The sequence below is a fragment of the Grus americana genome, chromosome 17 (assembly GCF_028858705.1).
Source record: "Grus americana isolate bGruAme1 chromosome 17, bGruAme1.mat, whole genome shotgun sequence".
Classification (NCBI taxonomy): Eukaryota; Metazoa; Chordata; class Aves; order Gruiformes; family Gruidae; genus Grus; species Grus americana.
The window spans coordinates 13,620,679-13,640,745 of NC_072868.1; the positions used below are offsets into that span (position 1 = coordinate 13,620,679).

The following is a 20,067-nucleotide window of genomic DNA, read 5'->3' on the forward strand; positions in this document are numbered from 1 at the left end:
ATAAGAGAAACCGCTAAGAGACACAAAGATTAAAACTGTACGCTTATTTATTTTCAAAAGTAATATTATTTGGGTTCACTATGTCTTTTTGTTTTGTTTTGGTGTGTTATTAGAGATCTTTAGTTTAAAATACTTCTGATTTAACACCAGTCATGTTGTGGATTTACTTGGCTTTTCAGTGTCATCTCTTCAATCTACCTGGACCTACTTGGTCTCACTTTTCTGGCCTCCCTGGACCCCTCCAGTGTCAAGACTTCAGCCTCCTTGGAACTCTTTAAAATCCCCTTGTCCGATTCTTTGGATTTATCCAGTCTGAGCTCTTCATCCTCTGTGGACTTCTCCAGTCTCACTTCTTCATCTTCTCTGGACCTTTCAAGTCTCACATCTTCAGCCTCCTCGGACTTCTCCAGTACCTCCTCTTCAATCTCTCTAGAGCTCTCCAGTCTCACCTCTTCAGATTCCTGGGAGCGCTCCAGTTTCACCTCTTCGATTTCACTGGACCTATCAAGTCTCACTTCATCAGGGTCTCTGGATCTCTCTGGCGACAGTTCTTCAATCTCCTTAGATCTCTCAAGTCTCACCTCTATAACCTCCCCAGATTTCTCCAGTCCTACTTCTTCTCCCTCTCTAGACCTCTCCAGTCTCACTTCTTCACCCTCCCTAGATGTTTCCAGTCACACCTCCTCAGCTTCCTTGGACTTTTCCTGTACAATCCCTCCATCCTCACTAAGTGTCTCAGAGCACACCTCCTCAACCTCTTCAGAATCACTAGATCTCACCGATTTTAACTATTTCATGTTTCAGGGCTCCTCTGAATTATCCTCATCGACCTCTGAGGGTGTTTCTAATTTCATCTCTACACCCTTTCTGGATGTCTCCAATCTCACCTTTCAGGATGCGTCTTCCCTCACTTCCTCCGTTTCTTTGGACATTTCTAATCTCACATCTTTAGTTCCCCCAGACCTATCCACTCTCACATTTCTGGATGTTGCTAATTGCACTGCTTCAGCTTCTCTTGATCTCTGCATCTAACTCTCTTAACATACCCCTTTTTCTCTCTGCAACCTCTCTATACTTTTCTAAACTTTCCTCCTTTATGTGCTCTTTTCTAAGTGCTGTTTCTGAAAATTCTTATCTGAGGAAAGTTTAGGGCTTTACAAGCATATCCTAACATCTAAATAGAACTGAGCATGAAAACAGGTCGTACAAATCTGTAATGGTGCCTTGTTTATAGTTGCATAAACATCAATATATAGTCTGGCATTTTTGAGGAGCACAATTTCTGTCAGTAATCTAATTTTCATTCTGTCTCAGCATAGCACCTCTCCCAAAGGTTTACCTTTTTTTAATTCATGCTGAATTTTTTTATCTTTCAAGATCAACAAATATTAAAAATGTGCAAATAATTGCATCCAAGTTGTACATCTCCATTATGGATTTAAATCTGAGTACATTGTACAGAATTGCAGGCAGAGGCATTTCACATGAAGGTACAGAGAGAGATGATGTGACAGGAAAAGAAAATTGGAAAAAAAAAAAAAAGAGCAAGTGAGAGGAGTTAGGGAGAGGAATCAGAGGTGTGGGGCAGGAATAGAGGGACACGTAGCTGGAAGAAAGATGGCCATCTCTGCTAGCATAATTTTTTTCTGCCAAGCTATATTTGTGGCCCAGGCTGCCCGTGAGGCTTTAAATAATCTTATTGATAATTATTTTACCTATCAAATCATCAGATGTTACCACTAAAACAGCATTTGTATATAGCATCCCTTTATCAGTATATGTAAGTAGTGCAGTTACTTGTGTTGCATCAAATATGTTGCATAGGTAGCAGAGAGGGGCTTTCTTGTATCTTTTTCTTATCATTGTTATAGTTGGGTTTTTAGAAAACAAGTATGTTTTGTTTCAATATCATATCATTGGCACCCTTCTGTGTTAAAAGTGCTGTCATAACAAATATTTTTAAATTTATTTAATTGTTAAAAGTTGGAAAGCTTTGCTCCAATATGCCATGTCTGTCTAAAAAATTAGGATAAAAATGCCTCACACAAAAAAATAAATAAGGAAATAAATGCATGAAATAAGAATCATGCTCTGCCTCATTTATACTAGTTATGTATTTAAAATTAAGTAGGAAAGATTGTAATACATGGACTTTAGAAATGAACCCCAAATTCAATAGGAGCAAAGTTGTTTAGACACAAATCATTGGTCAAGATGGAAGGAACTAGTGTAACTTTAGCATCGTAAAGTGTTCACTTCCAAAATGTCACCGCAACTGGCACTAACTAGTCTTCTTCAGTAATCTCAGTACAGAGATTAAGTAAGCAAATTTAGGACAGAAAATTATTTCTATCTTCCCACTCTTTCTTCCTGGTTAGTGTTCCTACTAATAGGCAAATGTTCCTACATTAATGGGCAAACTTCTCTTACTGTCATAGGCTATCCTGGAGATAGACTGACACATCTGGTTGTATCTGCTCTTTTTGTTCTGGTGGATCTATATGGAGATTATGATGTGTGGATTGTTAATTGCAATGGCTCAGCACTAAGTGAGATCTCCAATAAAGCTGAAAATTACTCTGTGCTTTAAAAATGTACCATAAGTGAAAATATCATTGCATAGTGAGTGTGGAATCACTGCGTGATTTCCAGGAATTTGCACTTCAGTAGATACTAAAATCAGCAGGAAGACACAATGCCTCTGTGCAAAGAGGACCAAAGTCACCAGCGTTTCCTCAAGACCTGTACAGCTTCTGAAGGATTCTTACATATTTTTTGATATGCTTTGGCTCGGCATGGAACTAACAGAGAAAAGAGGTATACATACCTAAGTGCAAGGATTTAATAAAAAATCCAATACATAATCTTCTTAAATCCTGAGTCCTAATTATTTACATGAACATTAGATTAGGACCAAATTGATTCCTCATCAAAAGTGATTTGAGACTTCTCATAACTTTTTGCTTGTTATATACATGGAACATTGTCTATTTTTCCATCAAGTGTCAACAGATGACAATAGCGTCTAGTTTGCTATGTTGTCTTTTATGAATTTGTTTAGAGCAAATGATTGAATTTCAGGTGTATGTATAAACAGTCTTACATCCCAAAGATTCCCATGCCAAGGAGGCATGTGGCACAACTTGGCCACACACAGCTTAAAACTCCCAACTGAAGGCAGTCTGTGTTTATAAAAATCACTGGCTCCCCATGCTTGTAAACTATTTTCTTCTTTACAGTCTTATCTAGAAAAAGCTAAAAACTGAAAGGGGTAATGACATCTGATGTAACTGGAAAAATGCATGCTTTTAACCACTTGCTTGGATTCTTAAGATTACAGCAGTACTATTTAGGAGTGAGTTATTACGTAACTAACAATTGCTATGTAACTAGCCATTAGCCTCATAGAAGGGTCAGGCTTTCATTCCTGTTCTTTAGTTAACTAATGTGTAGTGTGTTTCTGGCAAATTACCGGCTCTGAATCACGGAAGACCACACACACACGGTTTTTCGGACCTCGAGGCAGGTCCCAGCTGGAGGCGGAGCTGAGGCCTTCCTAAACCGGGAAGGCCCCAAACCTTCCCCAAACAGTTCCTACCGGGGAGGACTGGGAGAAACAGGCCGGTGCAGTGTGGTACTGTCCACAGGCCTGTGCCCGCGGGACGACAGCACCCCGACCCACCAGGGGCCTCTGCCTCCCGCCGCGGGAGCTCATCGGGGGCCCGCAGCGGAGAGAAATTGGCGACGCCGCGGCCGGAGCACGACTCTCGCGGCTTTCCTCGGGAGGTCGTGTGCCTTATTCAGCCCTCTGATTGGTCGCTGCCAGAGGAGAGCGCTTGTGACTGGAGGGGCAAATGGATAGTTGCCATTGGTCAGCCTTCCTGAGGTAATTCGGATTTCGATTGGCGGAGGGATCATTCCTGCTTGTTGATTGGCTAGAAAGCAGCGTTGTGGTCTTTCCCCTTCCGGTGGGCGCTGACCTTGCCCGGGAGCGGAGCGGTTCGTTCCCCCGTGTCTCTCGGCGCCGCAGCCCGCAGCCATGGTGGCCTACTGGCGGCAGGCCGGCCTCAGGTACCTGCCTGGCGGCGATAAGGCGCCTCTCGTGACTTCCTTGCGGTAGCTGTAACGGCCGGAGGCGAGGGCCTGGCGGGGGGGCTCACAGTGGCGCCTCTGGAGCGGGCGGAGACGCGTTTGATCCTCACCTTCGTTTTTTCCCCCCTTTTCTCTCCCGTCTTTAGTTACATCCGGTATTCCCAGATCTGTGCTCAGGTTGTTAGAGCGGCAATGAAGCCTCAGTACAAAGCAGAGGCAGAGAGGGCGGCAATGGCCAATGTGAAAACTGTGAAACCCAAGAAGGAATAAACTGTAAGTAAATTGAATGGGCTGGGGTGCCTTGTTGTAGCTGTTCATATGAGGAGTGTTGGTTTCCCAGTGTGAGTCGGGTTAATGACCGTCTGTAACTGCTTGGCTTCGTGCTACATGTGGAAAATCAGCTCTGATCTTCATGGGTGGAACTGGAACAGATTGCCGACTGGTTTAGCGCTACTGTGCATGGATGTCTCGGCACCGTGACTGCGTGTGGGATAGGAAACTGTGTAATGTCATTAGTTCAGGAAAAGGAGATGTTTTCTCCATCAGGCCCTGCTTTGAACGATTTGGGAGTTGGTCAAAGTTGTTATGGACTTCTGCAGAACAGCTGAGTTTCTGTAGCGATGTTCACAGGTTTCCTGTCTCTTACTTCACTAAGCCAAGCGATGACCTCCCTGAACTACTGTTTCCCCTAATCAGCAGACTTATTTGTGTAAGGATTATCTACTACCTGTGAAAGATAAATGCTTTTTGTACCTTTATTTGTGACATTGCATGCATCATGAGCAGCTGAATTCTATTTGAAGCACAACAGCTTCTATCCCTGATCTGAAATTATTACTGCCTTTTACTTGAAGCGTACCTTGTACATATTCTTGAATTGAATAACTTGTATTTTAAATCTCTCATAGGAACTGATCTGTGGTGAATACTCTTAACAGCAAACTGCAAAGCTGTAGGCAAGCTCAAGACTCTGCAATGTAATGTCATCACTTTAACTGTAAAACTTGCCGCTCTGTGTAAATCGGGATGCTAATAAATGTAATTTCTGTTAAACAAATGCATGTGTGGAAAATGTTGTTCCTCTTGAAACAAAGTACTCCACAGAGACATTTATCTTTCACTTGTGTTAAAATAGAAGACTCTTTCTATCACAGTCTACTGTTCAGTAGCAACCTATGTTTATTTTTAACACAAATCTCTTTTGTTGGATTTCATGCTGATGTTTCAGGTACATCAATGAGTGAGAGATTTAATTGTTTAAAACTTTTCTGCTTACTTCATTTCAATGACTAATGATTACTCTGTAAAAAGTTTTCTTCACTAAAACCTGTGTCAACAGAGAATATAGGCATATAATTTTGATAATTAAAAATACCTCTGTCAGTTCTCTCTGCTGGAAGTGGAACACTGTTGGCTTTCAAATTCTCTGCTGTCATGGTGTTCATCTTCCATTTGTGCTTAAGCTGAAACTAACTCGGTGAAAATTGATTTGGTGAGGCTTAGCATTAAAACTAAACTGGAGCAGGATATTTTGCCATGGATCCAATCTCCAAAGCTGTCTGGAGTACTGAGCAGTGAACCAGGAGCTGGAGACCTGGTGTCCTGCTCAAGGTGGGGAAGGAGGTGCAGGATTCCCTGGGCTGTGCTCTGGTCACTCAGCTGTTGGTTGTCCTTGTTATTGCTCTTTTGCTCTACTGGGAGGGAGAGGGACACAGGCTCACCGGGAAGCAGCAGGAGTGGAGAGTGACACTCTGCTAGCTCACACTTTCAGGTCTATCAGTTTGGGCAGGGAAGTGTTTGTGTGTTCCTGCTGCTGTGTGCCTTCGCAGCATGTCTAATGTCATCCCCCTGCACAGGAAAGCACGTGTACAGAACTGGCTTCAGGTTTGTGTTCGTCCAGGCGCTTCTGCGGTTGACTCTTACTCTCTTCACAGAATAATAAATTCTTCTAAGAGCAAAATAAAACAAGCTCAATTTTGTCATGTAATTTAAAGTTAGTCCTTATACGAATAAGCTATTATTTTTGTCTATCAAATGTTTCAAGTATTACAGTATTTTTTAGAATGGTATATAATCTTTATTTTCAAGAATATTATAAATACAGTCTTAAGTAGATAGCTGTGAAGGCAAGAAACTTTGATTCCTGAAGGGAAGGTATGTCTTTGATTTAATGATTGCTATTGAAGTTCTATCTAACCATCTGCAACCCATTCCATCTGTTTTGCTGTACTGATAGGAAGAAAATTTACAGTAGTTGGTACATGGGGGGAAAATATATACCACACAACAACTTTTATACAGTGTTCACAGCTTTGTATGCTAATATAACTCAGTCTATAATTTGAAATGGAAACAAACCACACAATGATAACGAATACAAGCTCTGCAACAATATAAGCCGGCAATGTGATAGAACTACTAAAGTAGTTTTAGGGAAAAAAAAAAAAAAGTAAAAATGTACATATTCAGTCTTACCCCATGTTGTTTCCCCTCCCCATGCAACTAAAGGAACTGAACTTGTCCACAGATCTAGGTCAGTCTGTGGAGTGGGTAATAAAATAGAAGCTGCCTTCATAGGCCTTGCAGATGTGCATGTGTTCCTAAATCAGTAACACATTCACAAACAGAACACAGATTGTGTTTACCTAGGAATAAATAAATTTGATGAGTTGATAGCATATTTTGCTGTTGCTTATTATCCTGATAAATACAGACAGACACAGAGGCTGTATATTACATTCAGTATCTGGTGATAATATTCTAAAAGTGAGTACATTCACAAGAACGGCTGTTATGAGACAACTTGTTTTCAGAGTGGCTCTTTCGGGAGAGATTCAGTGACAGCAGTTGTTTAGGAGAGTAAAGCACAGCTGCCGTTAATTTCAAAAGCATTGTATTGTAGTATTGGATATATCTTGGCTAGATGCAGAGAAAAAAATTCTTAAGAAAGGTATTATTTTCAGTATGCAGATGATAGCTACTGGTTTTTCTTTAGTGAGCATCAACAGGCTCATGCGGAGAATGTTTTGATATTACCACTGTTTTCACGGCGCTTCTTTTTCTGGGCTAGCTCCTGCTTCTACCTCTTCATATTCCTCAACATCTGCAGTGGCATCCTGGTATTGCTGGTACTCAGACACAAGGTCATTGGTGTTACCTTCTGCTTCAGAAAATTCCATCTCATCCATACCTTCACCAGTATACCAATGGAGAAATGCTTTTCTTCTGAACATAGCGGAGAACTGTTCAGAAACCCTGATGAAGAGCTCCTGAATGGCTGTGTTATTGCCAATAAAGGTGGCTGCCATCTTCAATCCTCGCGGTGGTATGTCACACACAGCCACTTTGACGTTATTAGGGATCCACTCCACAAAGTAGGAACTATTCTTGGTCTGGATGGCCAGCAACTGCTCATCCACTTCTCTGGTAGACATTCGGCCTCTGAAGATGCATGCCACGGTCAGGTAACGTCCACGACGAGGGTCGCAGGCTGCCATCATGTTGCGTGCATCAAACATTTGCTGAGTAAGCTCTGGCACTGAGAGGGCCCTGTACTGTTGGCTACCTCGAGCTGTCAGTGGAGCAAAGCCTGGCATAAAGAAATGCAGGCGAGGAAAGGGCACCATGTTAACAGCCAGCTTCCTCAGATCTGCGTTCAGCTGACCAGGAAAACGGAGTGAGGTTGTGACACCGCTCATCGTTAGGGACACTAAGTGGTTGAGGTCACCGTAGGTGGGATTGGTGAGCTTTAAAGTTCTAAAACATATATCGTATAGAGCTTCATTGTCAATGCAAAAGGTTTCATCTGTATTCTCGATTAGCTGATGGATGGAGAGGATGGCATTATATGGCTCTACGACTGTGTCGGATACTTTGGGCGAAGGCACAACACTGAAAGTGTTCATAATCCTGTCGGGATATTCTTCTCTGATTTTGTTGATAAGGAGCGTGCCCATACCTGAGCCTGTACCACCACCAAGTGAATGGATGAGCTGGAATCCCTGAAGGCAGTCACAGCTCTCACACTCGTTCCTGACCACATCCATGACGTTTTCAATCAGTTCAGCGCCTTCTGTGTAATGGCCCTTAGCCCAGTTGTTTCCAGCACCTGAATTACCTATGAACAGAATTACAGAAAGAACAGCCACAAAGTTAATGAGAGAATTTTTAAAGGCTGCAAAGAGTTAAAAGGCCAGTTTGGGACAGTTGACTCTAGTTAGTTTGCTGGCAGCATGTTGTACGTACCGTGAATAAAATTGTCAGGTCGAAAGAGTGGGCCTATTTTGCTAGACCGTACACTGTCCATCGTACCAGGTTCCAGGTCCACCAAGATAGACCGGGGTACGTATTTATGGGCTAGAACAAAAGAAAATGAATGTGAACAATGACTGTTAGGAGTCAAAGAGACAGGCTTATAATTTGTTCTGAAAAAAATCCAACCCATGTACAGTGATTTGGGGAATTTTTATTTTTTTTAAAATTACTTATTTTAATCTTCATGTTGGCTCTGCAAGTTCCTCTGCCAACACCCTAACAGGGCCAAGCACTTACAGTAAGCCTCATTGAAGTACACGTTAATTCGCTCAAGCTGCAGCGATGCGTCCCCACGGTAGTTTCCAGCGATGTCAATTCCATGTTCATCACTTATGACTTCCCAGAACTGAAAAAGGAAAGCAGTTCCATACACTCACAAAGATTTATTTTTTTCAGCACGTGTTCAGCACCAGCGCTGCTGTGCTCATGCCTGACTGCACACAAAGTGGGACCTGTGCCTGACGTGGAGGGTGTTTTGCCATTTACGTATCACATCAAAGCGGGGAACCCTCCTCTCCCTCCTCCCCAAATAAGTTCAAGTGACAAGTTTAGCAGACCATTTACACTCCTTAGCTACCTTCCATGCACTAATAGGTGGAGGCCCTCAATTTGTTCCCTTTATAGTAAAGGAAAATTGATACTAGTTTAAATAAGACAGGTACTAGTTGGTATGAGCTTAACAAAAAAGCGGGGGTGTGTGGATTGGGGATAGTTGTTTTGAGGCCTGTCATGCACAAGCAGGACTGTGGCATGGCAAAGCTGGCTCAGACAAATTTGTATGCTTTCCACAAACAGATGTTGGTCCTATCTTGACATTCATATGGATGTCTTGTACAGGGGCTCTTATCTAGGCAGCTGCCACAGCAGTTTTAATATAGACACACCCACCCACTGTAATGACCTGGCTATTTTAATTTTAAAGGTCTTCTGGTTTAGCATCCAATCTCACTTGGAGTGTACAAATACACCATTGCCAATGTGTGCATGGTGTTTTAGTGTGTGTGCTTTTCTACAGGTCTTATTGGACACAAGCGGTTTCCGGGTCAAAGCCAACAGAAAAAAATATAAACCTTTCAACTATCATACTGGCTGCGTTCAAACTACTTGGGTCTAAACATGACATTCCCTGGCCATCCACAGCTTTGTGTGCCAATAAAAGGAATCAAGGTGAGATTTGTGGGAGCAAGAAACAGAGGAAGAACACAACAGAACAACCCTTCAGTTATCGTGTGTCTTCAAAGACCTCCCAGCCCCAAATTAACCCAGATACTTTTTTTTGGCAACTTCCTACTAATCAATAAAAAAAAAAAAAAGAGATGGACATCACAGAGCAAAAAACAATGTTTCATGGGGTTTCTTTTTTTTCCCTCTTAGCACACAGTCAGCAATGAGCAACTTCTAAGTAACAGCATGGCAGGGTTTGAATTGCACAAAACCACTCCAAATGACATGACTGCCTCTCGCAGGAGGCCAGTTACGCAGGAATCCTTAACTGCACTTTGTGCCACTCAGAAAAACCTGGTTGGTCACTGATAGCACAGGGCATTCTGTTGACTAATACAATCCCATATTAATGATTATAATGTGGCAGTTACTGCTGTACAGCTGAACTAAAGCACTGGCATCATAGCTTCGCACCCCTGGAATTACTGGCTCCTTCACTCATCCCAGTATTTTGCAAACTAGATTAGTGCCCCAGGAATGTGAGTCCCCGCAGGAATGCTCTGGAGCACTTACGATCACTGTGCCACAGTTCTTGCAGATGTTTCGTTCCTCAACAGTCTTAATATTAACCTTTGCATGAGGAGCAAGCCCATCTTATGACTTTCACATCAAAATAATCATATTGACTGCTGACATGCCACGCATCCTACCACTGAGTTAACAAAGTAATTGTTCCCCCTCAAAAGTCCCCATCCATTAATGATGTTTGACCTGCTACCACTGACAGCACTTACTACTAATGACCCATACTGAGAAGAGACCTTACCTTCGCTCCAATTTGGTTCCCACACTGGCCAATCTGAAGATGCACAATTTCACGCATTTTTGTGTAGCTTAGACCTGTTGGTGGCTACAACCCAACACAGGTTTTCTAGTTGCAGTCCCCAGAACAAGCCCTCTTTCTACTGCTCTATCAGCTACACCCAGCGCAGTCCGTCCCAAGGGGCCTTTTTATACTAGTGGGACTGTCACTCAGCCAGCAAGGGGAGTAGCCAGCAACTCTGGCTGCTCATCAAAGCATTTCAGGAGGAGGCAAAGTGACTGTTCACAAGAGCACAGGTACATTAGTGAGTGGCTTGGAAAAGAAAATTGTCACATGCACCCCCTTACGATTAATTCCAGCTCTCTGTGCAGCAAACAGCGCAATTCATGAATATCTGTGTGCATGGTATTTGTCTTTCATTATTTTATACATAATAATATACAAATATATATGTGCATATAGAGATTACAGCCAAAAATGAGCGATCTTAATTTATTAAGTACCTGTGCTTCTGCTGCATAATTTAAATTTTAACATCATATGAGTGATACATGACAACATCCATCACAAAAACAATAACAACTTTTGAGCAGTAGCCTCCTATAATCACAACATTCAGAGCATTGCCAGCCAAACTTGCAGTTCACTAATAAGCATCATTCTCACTGTCTGACTGCATGAAGGAGGGGGACAGGATCAGTAACAAAAAAATACTTTGTAAAACGTAAATATAACACTGCACTCTCAGTGATATATATTCCTTAAACATCTCATAAGAATCCATCAATTTCAACCAATCTAAAATCTGAAGCAACTTGTGACTAACTTGCACAGATGCTCTCTCTCCTTTTCTCTCTTTCTCTCTCTTCCTTTCTGCCATTAACAAATACAGTATTTCGTCTATTTCTTATTTTCTTATAGCTGAGATGTGGCATTTCAGAACTTGCCAGGAAAATGCTAGAGGTGAAAACCCAGTTCCACTCAAGTTAACTATAATGTTCACTATGTGAAATGTTTTGCTGCATTAAAGGAAGCAATGCCAGGCTGAGCAAAACATGACATAGTCCTGTTGCCTGCTGATAAACAGGACTAGTATCACTGAGCAACAGAAACCCAGAACGGGTTGTCTTCTGGAAGCTTATAGTAGTTTTATTACATGTCAGACGACTGTCAGTGCTTTGCAACTGTTCCTTTTAAGGGTAGGAAAAGGAACTATAGTTGGGAAAGCACCTTAAATTATTTTGTATAAAAGATGACACTGGAAGGATTTGACTCATTGAAAGTAACTACTTGATGGGTTGCTAGAGATAAGGAACCTCTGAGTTTCCATATTGTTCCAAAAGAAAAATCAGCTTATTCCAGACTTCCCCACCGCAGATGACTTCCACTTCTTCCGCCAGCCAGTGGAGGAACAGGCAACTGCTCCTAAGACAAAGTTTAGCACGAGAAGTGCATCGCAAAAAAGTAACTAGCAAACATTCCACCATCTTCTGCCAAGCTACAAGTCATCCTCAGTAGGGAGCAATAGAAGTAAGACTTTAAATTCAGGTAGATTAATTTTGTTTCCTTCAAACACAATAGTTTTATCGTTTTTCCAAAACCTAAACAGTTTAGTTTACTTAGCAAGACAATGTAACAGTTATGTTCCATTGCCACGTTGTAGACATGTTCTACAATGGCAGTGGATATCAGCTACAATTTCCTAAGACAGAATTCTGGAAAGGTTATTTGGACATTTACTTTGAAAGCAAATTTCATTTTAGTCATGCACATTTTGTACTTGTTTTCTCCAGTTATGCTTAGCTAAAAGTAATAGCGCAATTCTGAGTTGTATATTCAATTGCTGCGTTCTGAATGAGAGCTGCATTGACACAATGTGTCAGAGAGCTACTGATAGTGAATAAATACTACTTAAAATATTCACTGTATTAATCTACAATAGCCACAACTTATTGTGAGAAGAGGCTGAAGATTCTAATTCACCATCCAAAAAATCTGGCAAAATAATTTCAGCAACAAATATACTCACAAGCATCTTACAAGTAAAGACAAAAAAAAAGGGAAGTGAAAGAAATATGCAATCATGTAACACTGGTTTTTCTCTTGTTAAAAATAGCTGGGATCATGTGCGTCCTTTGAAGTACTTCCTCACAGAGTCTTAAAAATCATGGCGCATGACCCAGCGTACCTGAGGTGCTTTGTGAAGCGGAGATGGGTTTGTGCCTCTTTTCCCTCTCCTCCCCAAACTGCATTTCTGTGAACGCCCAAGTCTGTCTTTATACCAAACTTGGTAAATGAAAAGCCTGTTTCTCTGTAGGTTTTGTTTGCAGGCCTGGTGTTGCTGAGCTCTGAAAACCTCAAGCCCGTTAACTGCCTAAGTGGGCTGCCCAGGCACAGCCATCCAACATGTGCTATTGCAGATTAGCGGTGAGAGCGTCACCAGAGAACGAGGAGAAGGTGGCGGAAGGGTTAGCTTCGAGGGACTTTCGGCTCTGCGGAGATTAGGAGCAGCCTGGTGCTGGGCACAGCTGTTACCAGCCTGTCCCGCAGCATCTATTATCAGCTGCCCACTGCTCCCGTTGCCTTCCGAGCGGGCCCAAGGTACCAAAGCCCTGGCGCTAGGCACAAGCTAAGACCTTCTGGGGTTTTTTTGTTACTGGGTTTTTTTTGTTTCTGTTTTTTTCTTGGTTGGTTGGGTTTTGTTTTGTTTTAAATGCCACCACAGTACCCACTAGCAATGAATACACATGTGCAAGGAGGCATTCTGGGATACTTTTTTTTTTTAATATGGTTTGCTTGGGAAGAACTAGCTTTTCACAGTGGCAGAGAAGATTGTGGAGAAGAAAGCCTATTCAGTGTGAGATAAGCCTGGCTACAGACTACCAGATAATTTCAGAGGGATCTGTGAATTGCCACCAGGTGAGCTGACACTAGTCTCAACTAATCTGGGCTACATCAGGAATGCTACCAAAAAAATGTTGCATTCAACAGGCAGTAAAGACTACCTACTTCACATTTTCATTTCACTTAACTAAGAAAAACTTCATTTATTTGAAGAACTGTCAAACAGGTGAACAGCACAGATCAGGCTCAGGTCTTACTCTGCTGCTGGTTTTGTCGCGTCGGTTCACAGTGCCTCAGTTTCTCTATGCGTAATGTGGAACTGATAAATCTCGTGCCTTTTATAAAAAATGCTGAGACTAAGGAAGAAAAGCTACGAGGGAAGAACTGGCTGTGGTTTACTAAACATGAAAGCTCTAGCCAACATACGGAAAAAAGACACTAGTAGTCCACCCATGCAGATACTTAAACCTTCTGCAGGAAAATTATTTTTACTATTGACTAAATCTTGTAGCAGATAATAATCATCAGATATCCTGAACCCTAAAGAATAGCCTAAAAAATGGACACGGGCCTGTATTCCTTTGTAAACCATAGCATAAAAGGGCTTGAGAAACTCAAAACTTGCCACTAGCAAAAAACCTCAACCAAACAAAAACCCCAGCCTGCCTGCTCTGTGCAATCACACAGTCTTACACAATGCTGAGGTGTCAGGCCAAAGGTACAGAAACCTGTAACACAGTCACACGGGGTCCGCATCTGTTCAGGTACAAGACCTCTTGTCATAAACCCTGTTGTCAGCAACTGCAAATATTGAATCATCACAATATTTTAACAGCAGTTCCTTTTATTTTGGGGGGGGGGGGGGGTGTGTGTATGTGACCAAAATTGCTTCATTTTTGAGCACGTGAGATGGAGACTGCACCTGGGGCCACCCGCGGGACACCTGTGTTCCCTACGGCGCACCCGTGGAGTGGGTGCTGCAGCTTTCGCAGCCCAGGAGTAGAGAGCGAGAACGCAGCGATTTAAGGTCTGTCTGTCCCTGACCCCTAAGAAACTCACTAGATACCACTGGGGAGGACTCAGCCACGAGCAGGCTGCGCTTGCCACCAGTCCGCTTCCAGCGGACAGACGCGGTTCAACACGAAATAAGGAAGACAAGGGAAGTTCCGCATCCCCCGCCCGCCGCAGGTAAGCACGCAGCGACCCGCCGTGCCGTGCCGTGCCCCGCCGTGCCGCCCCAGCCGCTCCGCCCGCCGGCACCGCCCACAGCCTGCGGCCGCCCTTAAATGCGGGCGGCGGGGCCGCGCTGTGGAGGAAGGTGTTGCCGGCTCCAGTATGGCTGAGCTGTGCGGGCGCGTCGCGTCCCTCCTGCTGCTGCTCTGGGGCTGCCTCTGCCCGCCTGCCCGCGCCGGCCTCTACTTCAGGGAAGGGCAGCACTGCTACAAGCCGGCCCCGCGCAAGGCTCCCGGCCTGAGGTAAGGTTCGCCCCCGCCGTCTCGTCCCTCACGCGGGGCTGCCGCCCGGCCGCCTGCCCCGGCCCCCTTCAAGCGGCGTCGCGGAGAGGAGCCCGGGGGCGCCTCTGGGGAAGGAGCTGGGCAGGCACAGCCGCAGCGCCCGCTTGTATGGGGGCTTTGCAAAGCCGGCACCGCCCGGTTCCCCCGGGGCAGGGAAGGCCTGGCCCCCCGCTGCCCGGTCGGGGCTCGGGGGTGGGGGGGGGCCCGGCGCAGGCAGCTCTCCCAGTTCCACAGGGCGCAGCGGTGGTCACGGGACCGGTCACGCTGCCCGCCGTCACGTGACCGCTCTACTCGCTGGACACTCGCAGCCTCGTTACGAAACTCCGTGGAAGCTGGTGGGGTTTTTTTTTTTTTGGGGGGGGGGGGGGGAAATCCCCTTATTTGCCTGAAAATACTGGCATGGGCAGCGTGGCACGTAGTTCTTTCTTCTGCCTCATGCAGGACCTACCCCCGCCCGCACGAGTACCTGGACGTGTCCGCCCTACCCGAGAGCTGGGACTGGAGGAACGTGAACGGCATCAATTATGCCAGCACGACGCGGAACCAGCACATCCCCCAGTACTGCGGGTCCTGCTGGGCCCACGGCAGCACCAGCGCTTTAGCAGGTACACGGTGCTCAGGGCTGCGTGCTGCCTGCTCGCCCGCCAAGCTGTTTGCCCCCCCGCCCCGTGATTTATAGCTTTTGTTAAGCAAAGGGAGTGTATCTTCAGCTTACAAAATAGCTGATGGAAAGAAGTGCCAAATTACTGCAGTCACTAATGCAGATAAAACCGAGGTTGAAACGTCTGTGAATGCACCAGTAACAATGAGAATTCCGGAGCTGAAGGCAAGGAGGTTTGCTTTCAAGAGAGAAAGCAATCAGTGAGGCTGTCCCCACCCTCTCAAAATTGTGCAAGGTGGAACCGCTGGCATGGTTAGAAAGCTGTTTGCAGAAGGAATGCAGTCACAGCTCTCCTGCCACGCTGCTGTTTAGGGCCAGGAGTAAGAACTGGGTTTTCTGTCCCTTTTCTGGGAGGTGTGGTGATGCTAGCAGCAGATGCAAAAGCAGTTATTCTGTCTCCTTCCCTTTTTTGGTACCTCGGACTGCTGCACTACAGCTACAGCAGCAAGGGGCTGCTCGAGTGATGCCTGGATATGAGGAAACGAAAGCAGTTGCTTCTTGTGGAAAGGCCCACAGTTTATTAGCTTGAAGAGCCCTGTCATTCAAATGACCTGACTACCACTGCATACAGACAAATCTAGTTTCAGGAGAGAGCCTTTTTCTTGGGAAAAGGGAAGTAGAAGTTTGCTTCAGTTGGAGAAATGTTTTCTGTAGAGAGAATACATGATGATTTGCATGTAAGAGTAACATGCTGCACAAGTCCTGTTTGTGTATGGAGGTTGTAAGAGGATTAACCATGAAGGAGAAATAGCAGAAGCTGTGCAGAAATGGGAAGACAGTGCAGGTGTGAGCAGACAGCAGGAATCACAAAGGATCCATTCTTAAGCAGTACAAGAATACAGACACATATGAAGCCTGCCCTGATGTAGTGAAGTACTAGGATACATAAAATAGAGCAACTTCTTAATTATCTAACTATGGTTAAAACTTGTGTATGTAGGTGTGCCAGTACCTGCATCTTAGTACAAAAGATTGATTTTAAAAATCAGGATGGTTTTTCTTAACTGCTGTGAATGGTTAAAGCATTCATTCCTTCTCTTGTTGCTGGAAGATGAGGCTGGGATAATGCCTCCCAGTACTGTCAAGTATAGTGGAATGTTGCTAGTACTAATAGGATTAAAAGTACTACAGTGGCATCAGTTAAGACTGTTAATGCACTGTGAGAAGCAGTTTATAAATACTCATTGGGAAGTTTTTCTGCCAAGCAAGCTAGTTGTTTCTGACAAAATAAGGCAGGAGGGTGGTGATGCCTGTCTGAGATGGCAGGATACCAGTGAGATGTTGACATAACAGCGAGGAGACACTTCTGAAAGCTTTTCCTTGCTTTAAGTTTGTGAAGACTGTCTCTCGGGGTTGCATGGGCTTATGACTCTCTGCATGGGTTTATGCATAAATCTTTACTCCTGTAAAAGAGGCTACTGAGAGCTGGCTATATGAGGTGTATTTGAAAACTCTTTGCTGTCAAAGCCAGGAAACAGATCTGGAAGCTTTTAGAAGCTGTGACTTGAATTAAAAGAGGTATAGAGCACTTCAAGACTTTGAACAGATCTTACTCATCTGCATATTTTTGCTGAGTTTTTAATGGAAAAACCTTCTAATGGAAACCCACAACAATAACTCAGGCTGTCGGTTTGCGGTAGGCCGTGCTATGTGCCTTGCTGCTGTCAGTAGGGGCTTTTCCAACCACAAGTGCTATTGTCTGCAAACAGTTACAGGTTTAATGAAGGAGAAACAGTTTTAACACTAGTTGTAACGTGTAACCACCTACATATTCTACTAACAAAACCTCATTTCTTATCCTTACAGATCGTATCAACATAAAGAGAAAAGGTGCGTGGCCTTCTGCCTACCTCTCTGTTCAGAATGTGATTGATTGTGCTGATGCAGGATCCTGTGAAGGTGGAGACCACTCAGGTGTTTGGACGTATGCCCATGACCATGGCATTCCAGATGAGACCTGCAACAACTACCAAGCTAAGGATCAAAGTATGATGCCTATTTACTTAATGCCAGGTTTAGTAGATCTTAATATATATATAAAAAAAAATAGTTTCTTGGGTTTTCAGTGTAGTACCTGCTGTTTGACTGACAGAACAGGTTTCCTTTACAGGCCTGTGTGTTCTGTCTTTTTACTTTAGCCAGACAGCATAGCATTAAATCATGCCCAGACAAGCTTGCACAGCTAGTATGTTTTAACTTAATCTCATAAGTCTGTGACATACAATCTCTAATGTATTTGAAACATTTACAAGTGTTACCTCAAGCTAAACAAAGGAGAAATGTAACCTTTGTCTGGTCATGTATGACTGGAATAGTTCCTCTATCTGTAGAGAAGCACATCTGAAACATTGCCTCAGCAAAGCACTTATGCCCATGAAGTAAAGAATAGTAACTAGTGATTGTAAGGACTTTAAATGTGGTTTCCAGAAAGAAATTTAGCTCACCAGAGAGAGTATGTATTAGTAATTACTCCTAAGTTATTGATATCTGCCTCAAGTAAGTTAAAAGAAAAAAAGCTTAGTGTCATACCATTCATTCACTTGAAGAAAAACATTCACTTGAAGAAAAACATTCTCTTGCAGTGACAATCTCACTTTTGTTTTGTAGAATGTAAGAAGTTTAACCAGTGTGGAACTTGTGTCACTTTTGGAGAATGCCATGTGATAAAGAACTACACTCTCTGGAAAGTTGCTGACTATGGGTCTGTCAGTGGAAGAGAAAAAATGATGGCAGAAATCTATACTAATGGACCAATTAGGTAAAAAAAACCCAAACAAACATCTTGAATGGTAAAAAAGAAAATGTTTATCTAATCTACTAGTAATATTGGGATTGAAATACTTGAAACTTAGTCTAATGACTTGATATGTACTTCTCCACTCTAGCATACATTAGCAGCTCTGCACTAATATGCAGACTTCATCTCGTTTGTAGATAAATTGAGCTCTGAAGTCAAAATGCAAGAAACCAAATTTTTTTTAGCCAGGCCCTTGTATAAAAACATGCTTTCTCTGTTTTATAACAGCTGTGGCATAATGGCTACTGAAAAGTTGGATGCTTACACTGGTGGACTTTATACAGAGTACAACCCCTCGCCTGAGGTGAATCACATTGTATCTGTGGCTGGCTGGGGTGTAGAAAATGGAACAGAATACTGGATTGTTCGTAACTCATGGGGTGAACCCTGGGTAAGGAAACATGGGGAACAAACATGTTTGCAGAATGATTTTAGAGGAGGGGTGGGGTTTTTCACTTGCAAACAGAAAGCAGCAAAGCTAGCCTGTGGATAGGAAAAGTAAAACTTTCTTTGAACTAGATAGACTAGCAATTAAAAAATGAAACCTAACTAATCTGAAGATATGGATATTCAGCCAAAGTTACTTGAGTCATGTCAAATCAATCCCAAATGCTACCCTTCCATGGACATGCAGCTCCTGTTATGGGTGACTGTAAATTATTGTTAGTTGTAGGCAAAAATCAAGTCACATATCTGGAATAGATACGGGGGATGTAAAGTCACCAAAGCAGATTGCTCCTTTAAACAAGGGTGCCCTGTGAACCCAATGTTATACTTCATCTTGAGTGAATTCCTAGATTCATTTAAATCATTCATATTTCAAAGACAGAACAGACTCAATAACATATGTTCTCTATAGTTATGTTTTCTAATTTACAATGCAAATTAATTCTTTACAGGGTGAAAGAGGGTGGCTGAGAATTGTGACAAGTGCGTATAAAGGTGGAAGAGGAGCAGAGTACAATCTTGCTATTGAAGAGGACTGTGCATATGGAGATGTTGTACTTCCTTGATTCTATATTGTACATTTTGCTGTTTAGGAACTACTTTGTTTGGAAGCTTACCAGCACAACCTTTTTCTGTTTGAAGAACAGCAGTCTAAATTCTTTCACAGTTCAACACCATCAGGTAGTTCTGCAAAATTAGCCCAGATAGCAACACACAGTGTCTTCAAAGTAAAATAAATACAGAGCTACCTTTAGATAATTTACAACTTAAAGTAATTTACGCATGAAAAAGTTGTCTGCCTTTATGCACAGTATTTAGTCAAGATGATTTAATCACAGAAACTGTACATGTACATCTCTGTATATTTTTTTAAATACAAATTATGTAGACATGCTGGGAAGAAAAAGTATACTCAATATTTGGGTCTAGAGCTTGTATTAAAGTCTGACAGTATTGAGCAAATATCATCTCACAATGATGCAGATGAAAAAACAAAGTGAGTCTGGATGTGATACATTCAAAAACTAAATCCCCTGTTGTTTCCTTGGCCTCCTGGTAAAACAGTGTTGTTGGAAGTCTCATATAATGCAGTTGCTATTTTCCAACCAAAATGATATAACAGAAATTACTTTGATCAAAAGACAAAGTCTATAAATGCTTTAGTTATTTAATTAGTCTTGTCTTTGCTCAAAGTCCTTGCTTTAATATGTAATTGGCTGTGCCATTTCTTCTCCTAAGGAGGTAAAGTATAAATTGCCACAACCTAGAACTCTTCCCTAATTTGAAAGGTAGCAAATTCTCTTCCTTAGTAACTGGCTGTTTTAAGTGACAAAGCAGTCATATCAAATGTTACTAACTAGCAATGTTAATTGCATTTAATAAATAGATTTTTTTTTCTCTTACATGATTG

General features: G+C 42.9%; 3 protein-coding genes across 3 annotated transcripts; 2 read left to right on the forward strand and 1 right to left on the reverse strand.

Moving 5' to 3' along the window:
- The first annotated feature begins 3,916 nt into the window (after window positions 1-3,916).
- ATP5F1E (ATP synthase F1 subunit epsilon) lies at window positions 3,917-5,149 on the forward strand. The gene is made up of 3 exons (XM_054845448.1): window positions 3,917-4,071; window positions 4,239-4,365; window positions 5,001-5,149. The coding sequence occupies exons 1-2, from the start codon at window positions 4,040-4,042 to the stop codon at window positions 4,360-4,362; spliced, it is 156 nt and encodes a 51-aa protein (XP_054701423.1). The 5' UTR covers window positions 3,917-4,039; the 3' UTR covers window positions 4,363-4,365; window positions 5,001-5,149.
- A 997-nt stretch (window positions 5,150-6,146) lies between these two features.
- TUBB1 (tubulin beta 1 class VI) lies at window positions 6,147-10,844 on the reverse strand. Its single transcript, XM_054845075.1, has 4 exons — window positions 10,397-10,844; window positions 8,644-8,752; window positions 8,338-8,448; window positions 6,147-8,209 (listed from the first exon to the last, which is right to left on the reverse strand). The coding sequence occupies exons 1-4, from the start codon at window positions 10,451-10,453 to the stop codon at window positions 7,137-7,139; spliced, it is 1,350 nt and encodes a 449-aa protein (XP_054701050.1). The 5' UTR covers window positions 10,454-10,844; the 3' UTR covers window positions 6,147-7,136.
- A 3,644-nt stretch (window positions 10,845-14,488) lies between these two features.
- CTSZ (cathepsin Z) lies at window positions 14,489-20,059 on the forward strand. Its single transcript, XM_054845076.1, has 6 exons — window positions 14,489-14,712; window positions 15,193-15,356; window positions 17,219-17,398; window positions 18,020-18,170; window positions 18,438-18,600; window positions 19,109-20,059. The coding sequence occupies exons 1-6, from the start codon at window positions 14,573-14,575 to the stop codon at window positions 19,220-19,222; spliced, it is 912 nt and encodes a 303-aa protein (XP_054701051.1). The 5' UTR covers window positions 14,489-14,572; the 3' UTR covers window positions 19,223-20,059.
- Window positions 20,060-20,067: the final 8 nt, after the last annotated feature.

Coding starts and splice junctions, on each gene's coding strand:
- ATP5F1E (XM_054845448.1), top strand. CDS start 4,040: ATGGTGGCCTACTGGCGGCAGGCCGGCCTCAG. Junction 4,072..4,238: donor TGGCGGCAGGCCGGCCTCAG/GTACCTGCCTGG, acceptor TCCCGTCTTTAG/TTACATCCGGTATTCCCAGA.
- CTSZ (XM_054845076.1), top strand. CDS start 14,573: ATGGCTGAGCTGTGCGGGCGCGTCGCGTCCCTCCTGCTGCTGCTCTGG. Junction 18,171..18,437: donor TATACTAATGGACCAATTAG/GTAAAAAAAACC, acceptor GTTTTATAACAG/CTGTGGCATAATGGCTACTG. Junction 18,601..19,108: donor ACTCATGGGGTGAACCCTGG/GTAAGGAAACAT, acceptor AATTCTTTACAG/GGTGAAAGAGGGTGGCTGAG.
- TUBB1 (XM_054845075.1), bottom strand. CDS start 10,453: ATGCGTGAAATTGTGCATCTTCAGATTGGCCAGTGTGGGAACCAAATT. Junction 8,449..8,643: donor GTACTTCAATGAGGCTTACT/GTAAGTGCTTGG, acceptor CTTTTGTTCTAG/CCCATAAATACGTACCCCGG. Junction 8,210..8,337: donor ACCTGACAATTTTATTCACG/GTACGTACAACA, acceptor TTCTGTTCATAG/GTAATTCAGGTGCTGGAAAC.